At 42.1% G+C, this 11,520-nt stretch overlaps 2 protein-coding genes across 2 annotated transcripts; one reads left to right on the top strand and one right to left on the bottom strand.

Annotated features, from left to right (window-relative positions):
* Positions 1-983: 983 nt before the first annotated feature.
* abhd17b (abhydrolase domain containing 17B, depalmitoylase) lies at positions 984-3,889 on the bottom strand. The gene is given in 8 exon segments (XM_046348580.1): positions 984-1,054; positions 1,057-1,159; positions 1,161-1,196; positions 1,198-1,272; positions 1,275-1,301; positions 1,304-1,396; positions 1,398-1,478; positions 3,566-3,889. Coding segments are annotated over 7 exon segments (474 nt in total). The 5' UTR covers positions 1,467-1,478; positions 3,566-3,889.
* A 1,254-nt stretch (positions 3,890-5,143) lies between these two features.
* On the top strand, positions 5,144-10,972 carry LOC124034903 (uncharacterized protein C9orf85 homolog). The gene is made up of 5 exons (XM_046348303.1): positions 5,144-5,153; positions 5,299-5,405; positions 5,559-5,665; positions 7,459-7,572; positions 10,559-10,972. Exons 1-5 carry the CDS (start codon positions 5,144-5,146, stop codon positions 10,776-10,778), a joined length of 558 nt encoding a protein of 185 aa, XP_046204259.1. The 3' UTR covers positions 10,779-10,972.
* Positions 10,973-11,520: the final 548 nt, after the last annotated feature.

Genomic DNA, 11,520 nt, shown 5'->3' with positions numbered 1-11,520 from the left:
AAGTTGCTAGCTAGCATTAAAAACTTACCTAATAAAATAAACACATGGTTGATGATATTACTAGGTTAACTAGCATGTACTGCGTTGCATATAACCAATGCTTACTTACTTTCATAATGAATTCATAATCACATCATACTGAAGTAACCAAGACTGGTTACCAATCAGACGGGTTTCTCAGCCCTAGCTACAGTATTACAACTGTATGTAGACTAGATCTGTATGATAATAATAGTTTCCTGTTTAACTTGACTCCCCCCAGGAAGCCTATTATATGGAGGACCCAATTCTAGTCAATGTGTCATTATGAATGGGTAAGTTGGGCTCGTGACACTTGGTGGCGGAATACTCTTGTCTCCTAAATGCTGCTGCTGTGTTTGGATATTCCATCTTTCCTCTGACCTCATTTTGTTTACATTTGCTTTGATTTGCCGTCATGATGCAGGAAATAAAATGGATTCACTTTTATTCACCCCCCCAAAAAACTGTGCATAAACAAAGCCACAAAACAAACTATCCAGCTTAAACATCTCACATGCGAAGACACAGGGAAGCTGTGCGTGTTAGTATAGGACCCCACCAAAGACCGAGAGCTGTCGACAAGAGAAACAGACAGAGGGAGAGGGGATGTCATAGAGGACGGGGGCAGAGAAGAGAGGAGAGTGTTGAGACTAGAGGTTTCATGGGGATCAATTCATTGAGATGGATAAATGGAAGGCCATAGGGGTGGCTTAGAAGAACCAGTGAACAGAAAAAAACCATTGCCTATGGGGCGGACGGGGAGAGGAGACACCATAGCCTACACATTTTCAATCATCATAATGAACAAGAAAAGCTGTCCCCACCTTGCTTTCCAACCTAGGCGTATAAGCCATGGAGCGAGCTGAAGGTAAAAAGACAGTCAACAACTCTTGGTAGGAAACAACAACGTCAGACAGCTACTCCTCCACCATCAACTCCAAAAGCCGCCCTGGTCCCTTTACTTACCGTGTCCTGGAGGAGTGCCAGGCGGCGCCCACCGCGGCGTACAGGTTCTTTTCCGAAGGTTTCCCGAGCTGGCCCCGTAGCCAGAGGTAGTCGTGAGGGAGAAGACGTTGCAGTTGATGCGTGAGCCCAGGCCGATGTAGAAGCTGCTCATCTGGCTCAGGTCCACGGGGGCGCTGCCCGTGCGAGAAGAGGAGCGTGAAGCGGGCACACAGGCGCAGCAGCGACAAACATGCAGGCGATGCGGTTTCCACGCGAAGTGCGAGTCATGAAGCACTCGATGGGCGTCCTTTCTCACGTGCCGAGTACTGCCAGTCTCTGCTCGCTCAGACAGGTGCAGGGTCCAGCGACTGCCGCTCTCGTCACACAAGAGGGTGTAGGTGGGCTCCGGGGCAGGAAAGGCCAGCTTGGAGGGTGATCTTGCTGGGGCATGGGGGGCAGCAGAATAGGCAGCACAGCTCACTTAGGGACAAGTGGTTCATCCTCAAACCCTGCTGGGGCAAGGGAGGGGGGAATTACCATTTACTGCTCATCATTCACTATTACTAATAAAGGTTTCATTGACATGGCACATTAAATAGCCACACTTGCATGATCTCCCCAAGATGGAGGACAAATGAGAGGGTTTAAGGTGCACGCGTGTTTACATGTGGTTAGGCTAATTGTACACCTCATGTCTCTTATCCAGCCCAGTGCACAAGCACACCCCAGTTATTGATGGCCATTTTGAAAGTATGCTCAGACACACAGCTGTGACTAACAGCTGAGTCTCACCACTGATGTATTACTCAATCCACAAACAGACCAACAACCCACCATGAGTCACACATGTTATAGCATATAACCAGATTTCACCTCTGCTTAAACTCTCTAACTGATAAACAGAAACCCTGTATCTAAAACATGTTAAGGTTAAACATGTATTTTGGTTCGGCGAACCCTGAGAAGAGTCGAGCCCGAAGGTTTAGGCTACTAGGCTGGTGTGCAAGGATTCTCAAAGTTCAATAACAAGTCAGGGTGGATAAGTGGGAAATGCACATGAACTCCTCTAGGCTTGCATTCAACAAAGCTGCTTTTACATACATGCAGAAGAGAATCAATAGTGTATGGCCTTGGCCCTGGGATCATTCGACAGCTATAGTACTGATGAGGATTTCATCAGTCTGCCTCAAAGTTTCTTGCTACGGCGAGTACATGAGTAGCTTTTCAGATGCCTCCTCGGTCCCAGGCTTGCTTTTCAGAAATAGCATTTAGTTGGGTTTATAAGAGCCTGTTGGTCAGCGCCTTTGTGATTATCCATCTGCACTGCCTGTTATTTCAATGATGTCCTATCAAAATGTCCCTCTGGGAGAAGTGGCTAGTTGTTTAATGTATTCTTGGAACCACACATGCTTTAAGAAAATATATTGGTGTCATTTGTAATTCCCTCTCACTGACACTTGGAAATGTATGTTTCTCAATCTCCAGTCCTGACTGGTCCATTTAATGTATGCCATTCCCTTCCACTATCTCGTTGCCTAATCACTCTACATCTACCTCAATTACCTTGTTCCACTGCACATCGACTGTACTGGTGCCTTGTGTATACAGCCAAGTTGTCATTACTGTGCATTTATTCCTTGTGTTTTTATTTTATATTATTTACTTTGCATTGCTCGGAATGGGCAATAAGTAAGCATTTCACTGCTAATCTAAACCTGCTGTTAAAGCACGTGACAAATACAATTTTATGGCGTGTATGTTTTAATATCCAGGTTATAGGTCAGAAATGGGTGGGGGCAGTCTAGTTCACACATAGGCTTCCATAATCTATTTTCGTTAAAAATGGGGCTGGGGGACAGGAATCATGCTCAGATGTTAAGATATGTAGTTATGACGATTCTGAAACCACTTCTCTATAGTAAGGTGAGCACTGTCCAACATGAAAATAACCACTTGTCTTGGATGACAAGCTTGGCGGTGACCCCTCCGATAACAGCAATTCAGATTCTAGGGAACCACAAACAATAACATCGTCGACGAGGGTTTGTTTTAGAGACTAACGTTACAGTACACAAAAGGCCGAACTACAACTTTAGCTAGCCTAACGTTACTCTATACATTTAACTAGTTAGCGATTCACGTTTAACAGTGGCACTTTTTTCCCCTCTTCTGAATCCCTGTCATGTTTTCCAGAATCGCGTCGCATCGATTAGCGAAAACAAATCGTAGGTCTCATTTAAGTGAACAGTCACGCAATGCTCAGCAAAAAAAAAACGTAGCTAGCAGCTAATTTACATTAGTTAGCAAGCTAACAAAATACCGGCAATAATGTTAAGCTTTGAAAAACTGGCAAACGGCGAAGAGGATCACACATAACTTACCTGATTATTGGTAACGTCACGGATTGTAGTTAATGTTTTAACAAGCCAGCTGATGAAATACAGCTAACTGGAAACAAATACAGGTAGCTAGTTAACCAGGCAGGTTGACTTGAATGCCCATTCGTTCACCCTCGTCCACTCTCTTATGGGTAGCGTTAAATAGCTATTTATCTTCTTGACACTTGTACGACCAACCAAATCAAGCTCCGCCTGCTTACCACTCAAGCTTGTCAACAAGTAGTCCGGATAATGACTAAATTGCATCCACAAGACTTGCGTAAACAAATATGCTATTTTAATGTTGACTGTCACCAGCTTCAGCCCTTGTAGCTAGCCCACTGTCGCTAGATGTCTTCAGTTCAAGCCAAGGAAACCGGCTGGGGAACATATTGAAACCGCAGTGTCGAGGTGATGATTGGATTGGTTTATAAGAAAGCCAATTACAAACAACAATGTGCTAACAGAGACCAATCAGATTGCTCAAGGCGGTGTTTTGCAGCGTTGAAAACGACTGACCCACTGGGCGTATTCGATTATGCTGAGCCGCGGGCACCGGACATAGTCTGTCACGTCATCAGACGAAAACGCAGAGGAAGGCGCGCCCTTCTCAAATCAAACAGTCATCTGCACGGCTCGATCATTTTGTCAACAAGGCAGCATGGTGGATGGTCCAGAAACACACAACATATTATTATTTTTTCGATAAAATAAATGTTAGACTTTTCTAACTACTTTTAATTGGAAATGCAAATAAAGCGTTTTCATCAAAAGCAATCCATTTTGAATAGGAAACCACATAATCCTTGTAAATTACTACTACGTGCTTAATTACGTCACTTTAGTTTTGAGACGACTTTGCTGTGGCTTTGAAGCGGGCACCTGGCTCACAACCGGGAGGCGGCCGTTCCAAATCGAATGCAATCAACCTTCAACCGATAGAAAAAAAAAAGCCTAAACGGGCGCCCGGTGTGATTAATCGAACCTCATCACTGGGAACTAAATGCCGCCTTCAAAACAACAGGAAACTCGGTAATATCCGACTTTAGTAGCCTAAAACAACAGGGAACTCTGAAAAGACTAGCTCCGCCTGGGAAAGTCGTTTTGAACGGTCAACTCAGAATCCAAAGTCGGTAACTTCGCCATCTTTCTTTTGCTCTGACTTTTCGACCTGAAGATCACTGACGTCATGATTTGACCTAGTTTTTGTCTGCGTTCTCAGTTGTCTTGAAAGCACCATTAGAGCTTACATTTTGAATGGCATACTTATTTACATTTTATGCGGACTGGGGATGAGGAAAATGCGTTATCTGAAAGGGAAAGTGTCAATAACATATTCGCATGTGGATATTTGTAATAAACTACATAACCAAAAGTGTGTGGACACCTGCTCGTGGAACATCTCATTTCAAAATCATGGGCATTAATATGGAATTGGTCCCCCCTTTGCTGCCATAACAGCATCCACTCTTCTGGGAAGGCATTCCAGTAGATGTTGGAACAACGCTGCAGGGCCTTGCTTCCATTCTTCCACACCGATCTCGACAAATAATTTATGTGTGGACCTCGCTTTGTGCACGGGGGCATTGTCATGCTGAAACAGGAAAGGCTCTGCCACAAGATGGAAGCACATAATCGTCTGGACTTTAATATAATTGTATGCTGTAACATTAAGATTTCCCTTCACTGGAACTAAGGGGCCTGGACCGAACCAAGAAAAACAGCCCCAGACTTCCTGTTTCCATTACAGCTGTCGTGATTTTTTGTATATGGTGTGCTTAATCAAATAAAAACTGTGGATGAAACGTGGTTAGTGACACTTCTCTGAGAGGCTTTTATTTCAAAACTTTAAAAATCCGTGACCCGGAAGGACTTTTTTTGTGTGTTGCTGACGAGTCGCTGGTCCATGTGTTGTGGAGCTGACATCAAGCTAACGTTAGAAACCTATGTTTAGATAAAAATGAGTTCTCAAAGGGCAACGCATCGCGGTCGCGAGGACAAAAGCACCAAAACACGACTGCTTACAAGAACGACAAATATGGAGCAAGTGTTCAAGTAAAGGTAGGGTCTTATGACTGGCTGGCTAACGTACATTTGGAGCCACTCTGACAAGTCAGCTACAGTATGTTCACCATTTGTATGGATACTGCTGGGCTAATTGTAGCTCTACTGTTTTAATTTTCTCTGTGTGTATATCGGATGTTGTTATTGCAGATAGCAAACTCGAAGGTCCACGACGGGTTATGTCAACGCTGCAAGGAAGTTATTGAGTGGAAAGTCAAATACAACAAATACAAATCCCTTTCCCAACCTCGAACATGGTGAGTACAAGCACGAGTACACTCGTGGACACCTAACATTTCTTTCCATTCAAAATCCTATTTTCCTTCAACCTATTCCAACTTTAACCTGTATGGGGGGAAAGTATATGGTTTTTTTCAAACATCTTATGTTATTGTGGATGTATACTTGCCTTCCCATCAGTACTTACCCGTTTGTGATGATGTTAAATTGTGTTTCTTTCTTTTGGTTTTGAGAAGAAACACACCAGTACGTACACCAGACATACATCCCAGCTCAAAGTTATACAAGTACCAAAAAAATGGCAAACAAATTAGACAGCAAGGATCTTGATCCAGGATTGGATTCTCTGCTATTACCAAACGTAACTTGGTTTTGCATTTAGCACAACTTCAACAGTATAAGCTATCTAGCTGACAAACATTTAGTTGTGAATTCCATATTGTAACTAGATCCCCTGGCTGCACAAGTCTCGTCGTTGTGTGCTTGTAAACAAACACCACGTGACTGAGGACTACCGGTAAGCATCATAATTTAAACATTCTCAAAGTTGAAATGAAGAACGATCTTTATCTCCTAACATCTTGCACAAGTTGACTTTAGATATTTACTTTAAAAAGTAGCTACAAATATACAGGTCTATAAAACATTACAAGAAATAGTTTAAACGGTATTGAAAAACCATCCCGTGGCTATTTCCAAATACACCGGTATATGGTAGACAGTCCAAGCCTGTTACCGGTCGTCCCCGCCTCGCTAGCACCGCTAAGGCGACACCGTATGCTAGGTAGATTTCTTGTATGTTGGCCCCACCTGCTGTGTAACAGTCATCCTTAAGACTAGCTGGCTAAGCTAACAAACAGCCCTTGCCGTCGTTAACAGAACTGCGGAAAAGCAATGCCGATATTCTGGGGTGTAGGACACCGCCTACCGGTGTACGGTTCTTCTTTTGGGTTTATGGCGGCTGGCATCCAACGTTATTGTGCATTGTTGTCACCTACTGTACTGGTGGAGTGTCCCCGCCTCCTGTCTGTCCTAATTTAAGAATCGACCAATATAGGTATAAAGGGGTTCCTGCAATGATGGCCGCAATTGCACCCTTCACGATATCTCGGGGTCTGACTGTTTTTGTTCTCAGCTGTTAGCAGGCAACATTTAAAAAACTTTTAAACTAGCGATTCAAAACGGATGATTAACTTATTTTTGTTCGAGTCATTACTGAATTAATGTAACAAATAAAACTTGAGACCTAGTAAACAATTAATTTCGACCCAGCGTTTATTTAAAACTCATTTTTTTCCTGAAATGTGTTCCGTAGACTTGGCAATTTAATTTAAGTTTTACAGTGTATATAATTTTGGTACTTACAAATTTAAATGGCTTTTCCACATCCATTGAATTGGCACTGGCTTCATCCATATGCACACATCGTGCCATTGTTGATAAGTTGACTTACTTAATGTTGGGATATTGATTTTTGTCAATGCACTCCCATTACTCAAAACCCTGAAAGGAGGAGTGCTAAGATGTTGTTGGCACATTGGCTTTAAATGCTCTTACTGGCCAGAGACGTCAACTATCCGGTGTATATACATCATTGCGGTTGAAACCTTGCAAGGAGACTTTTGAAAATGCACAACCAACATGTAAAAACTAATATATATGTATATAAAAAATTGCAACATACGTATTAATAATTGACACAAGTAGGAGCGCTACATCATTCGTGAGGGACATGTTTTTCTCTATACTTGTTTTAAATGTGGAAGACCGAGGAAGCTTGTTGGATATTCCGTGTTTTTGTGTGTTTTAGTGTGAAATGTTCTCAGAAGACGGTGAAGGATGCATATCACGTCATTTGTAAAACCTGTGCCCTGAAGCTGGAGCTTTGTGCCAAGTGTGGGAAGAAAGAGGACATCGTAATTCCGTGAGTGTTCCTACTTCCTACGCTATGCTGTGTGTGAGTCTAAAGCCCACACACAATGGGCTAAGCTGGCAGAGATGTTGCTTGGGAACTGTGTTGTCTGTTTCGGGGTGGTGTTCAGAATGCAGCTTGTCAATCAAAGTCCAGAAAACATTCCTATAAGATAATCACAGCGTTTCAAAGACTGCTATCTACTGGAGGGAAACAAATATTGAGTGGCTGCGGATCCAACTTTTCTGGACCTTCCCGAGCACTTAAGGTCCCGACGCTTCAGTGCATTTGCGGGATTCTATACTTTACGCACAGTCTCTGCTCTTAGCTACTCTTATAAAACAAGTTACTCTGGCATATGGTGCTCATTTAATAAAGTTAGATCAAAGTGCAAGATAACAACATAATGATAGTATTCTAAATAGCAGAACTGAATATAATAGTATTCTACTGTAAGACGAAAACACCACCTAGTTTTGGGGATTTAAGGAATATTGTGCAAATGGTTGCATTTTTGTCTCATGTGGCCAAACCTCAACGGTGCGCTACTAGGCAAAATTCACTCACTGTACATCATTCAAAATAAGACTGTATAAATTCCTCAAGAAAATCTAAATTCACATCCCAGTGAAACTTACTGAGATCAAATGGTTTGTATGCAGATGCTGTATAGACGTTTCACCGGTAAAACTTGAGAGAATTGTCATTCATGATTGACAGTGAGAAATATGAAGTGAGGGAGACAACACTTTTTTTTTTACATAACGTAGAGGTAAATAACTGCATGCGCAGAATGTGATCCGCACATGTGCAGAAGCTTCGGGACCTTTCGCGCTCCGGAAGAATGGTACAGAAAAGTCATATCCGCAGCCAAAAACAAATCATCCAAATGTACCTTGTTCATTGTAGACTGGGGTTGGGCAACGTCACCCTGTGTCTTATTGTGATTATTTACCCATAAAGCATTGTGATTTACAGTGCTTTCGGAAAGTATTCAGACCCCTTCCCTTTTTACACATTTTGTTACATTACAGCCTTATTCTAAAATGTAATAAATAAAAAATCCCTCAATTTACACCCAATACCCCATAATGACAGCAAATTTATAAAATATAAAACATGAATACCTTATTTACATAAGTATTCAGATCTTTTGCTTTGAGACTCAATTGAGCTCAGGTGCATCCTGTTTTCATTGATCATCATTGATATTTCTACAACTTGGAGTCCACCTGTGGTAAATTCAATTGATAGGACATGATTTGGAAAGGCAAAGTGAGCAATCGGGGGGGGGAATGTCCTTGGTCAGGGAGGTGACCAAGAACCTGACAGTCACACTGACCGAGCTCCAGTGTTCCTCTGTGGAGATCGAGAACCTAACACGACGACAACCAGCTCTGCAGCACTAACAATCAGGACATTATGGTAGGGTGGCCAGACGGAAGCCACTCTTCAGTAAAAGGCACATGACAGCCCGCTTGGAGTTTGGCAAAAGGCAACTAAAGACTCTGACCATGAGAAACAAGATTTCTGGTCTGATAAAACCAAGATTGAAATCTTTGGTCTGAATGCCAAGCGCCACGTCTGAAGAAGACCTGGCACCATCGCTACGGTAAAGCATGGTGGTGGCAGCATCATGCTGTGATCTTTTTCAGCAGCAGAGATTGGGAGACTAGTCAGGATCGAGGGAAAGATGAACAGAGCAAAGTACAGAGAGATCCTTGATGAAAACCTGCTCCAAAGCGCTCAGGGCCTGAGACTGGGCGAACGTTCACCTTCCAACAGGACATCGACCCTAAGCACACAGCCAAGACAACACAGCAGTGGTTTCCGGACAAGTCTCTGAATGTCCTTGAGTTGCCCAGCCATAGCCAGGACTTGAACCCGATCAAAAATCTCTTTAGAAACCTTAAAATATCTGTGCAGCGATGCTGCCCGTCCAACCTGACAGTGCTTGAGAGGATCTGCAGAGAAAAATTCGAAAAACTCCCCAAATACAGGTGTGCCAAGCTTGTAGTGTCATACTCAAGAAGACTCGAGGCTGTAATCGCTGCCAAAGGTGCTTCAACAATGTATTGAGTAAAGGGTCTGAATACTTATGTAAATGTGAGATTTCTGGGGTTAAAAATAAATACAAATTTGCCATTTCAAAACCTGTCATTATGGGTTATTGTGTCCATTTTATTATCCTTTAAACTACTACTAGTTTGATGGTTGTAGCCATCAATTGTCCCATTAACAATCACCCATATTAGCAAACTTATTTCATTTCAAATTTCTCTAGTTTAGGCTACTTATCGTATTGAACGATATCCGAAAAATGACTGTGATAAGTGGTCGGTATCGATCATTTCCGGTTTATCGTCCCAGCGCTACCACACACCTCTCCAAAGTGTGCACAGTGAACGTCTTGTCGCACGAGGTGCTCAAGTTCAGAATAGCCGTCCGTCAAAACCCATACAGACCTGTGAAGTGCCGAGCCAGAGCTCTGACTTCATGTATAGCATGTTACTGTACAGGCACGGCGTTCAAATTTAGGCACTTATTGTCAAAATCTGCCATTTTCAACCTCAATACAGGTATGTAATGGATTTTAAACAATGTTCTTTATATTACACCCCAAATACTGTTAATTGACCCCGGGGTCAGTTGTAACATTACTCTCCATGTGTTTGATACAAAATCATGCATTCTCTGATTGCTTTAAAATACATTTTGTAGCAGATACTTGTAAATACCGGTGTATTTACAAGTTTGTATCTCATTTTGAACTCTCGCTATTAAAAAGCTTGGAGTAACTATCAAAAAGGTAAAAAGTGTTACAACTATCCAGTCCTCCCTACTTCGATTTCAATCGGCTTAAGTCTCTGAAGAACCTACAAAAACCTAGGTCGACATTCCAGAAGTGTGTTGTTGGGCACTAGTAGTTTCAGGCTGTAAAAATCAAAGGGTTCCATTTGTCATTTTCTTTGGTTTTTAATTCAAATTCCTCCCAAAGGGTTAACACACAGAAGCAGGGAGAGGAAGAGGAGGAATACACCAATCAAAAGATGACCGGACGTACTCGGAGGAAGGAGGACTTCAATAAGCTTGATGATGACTTTGGTGACTTGGGCAGTGATGATGATGATGACTTTGCCAGTGACTCGGGTCCTGAGAAGGCAGGAAGCGGCAAGGCCCTTGTCCCTAATGTGGCACATGTTACTTTCAAAGACTAAAGACTGCTAAACCAGGATGATCCTAAATGTACCTCCTGTCCATTTTATTAATATACTTATCCTCTGATTATACATACTTTTGCTAAGAAGACTCATCACTAGATTTATTCACTCTAAAATACAATAGCCTACTTGTGTTGGTACGTTAAATGGACAAACCCCACTTTCAATAAACTGTTTTGTAGTAAATCCTATGAGAGCGCAATTTTTGTCATGCTTTGATGGGTTTAAAGAAGCATTATCTTGTTTTGTTTGTGAAGGAATAATCACAAGCACTACTGGATTGAAGTCATTATTGTGCCCCAGCAGCTGTTTTTGAACTTTTCCAGATACAGAAATACACACGTATGTACACATACGCCAAAAGATACATTTTGAGAAAATAGTGATTACTTTGATTTATTCTGACAATGTATTTTGACTAATATGCATTATTTCAGCTGAATGCTTTCCTCTGTAGGCCATAGTGGAACATCTTCTCTGTTTTCTCCTTTTTAGAGCTACAAGTGGACCATAGTCTTTATGGTGAGTCGCACTAACTCGTTACCACACTATTAACATAATTAATTGATGATCTCAGTGGGTTTTATTTAGTGCCTTTGGTAATGACCACATGCCAGTTTTGTTCTGCTTATTCAAACACATGATCTAAAGTCCAATGACCTTAGTGCTCCTCCTGACTTAAAGGAATAGTTTACCCAAATAACAAAACAAAATGTGTTTCCTTACTTTGAAGGCGTAG

The sequence above is a fragment of the Oncorhynchus gorbuscha genome, linkage group LG05, assembly GCF_021184085.1.
Source record: "Oncorhynchus gorbuscha isolate QuinsamMale2020 ecotype Even-year linkage group LG05, OgorEven_v1.0, whole genome shotgun sequence".
Lineage (NCBI taxonomy): Eukaryota > Metazoa > Chordata > Actinopteri > Salmoniformes > Salmonidae > Oncorhynchus > Oncorhynchus gorbuscha.
Note: the sequence above shows the minus strand (reverse complement) of the source record. Positions and strands in the feature narration are given on the sequence as shown.

Bases quoted from the DNA above. Each gene is read 5' to 3' on its own strand.
- LOC124034903 (XM_046348303.1), top strand. The intron at 5,406-5,558 runs GTAGGGTCTTAT...TTGTTATTGCAG, and splicing joins GAGCAAGTGTTCAAGTAAAG to ATAGCAAACTCGAAGGTCCA. The intron at 5,666-7,458 runs GTGAGTACAAGC...TGTGTGTTTTAG, and splicing joins CTTTCCCAACCTCGAACATG to TGTGAAATGTTCTCAGAAGA.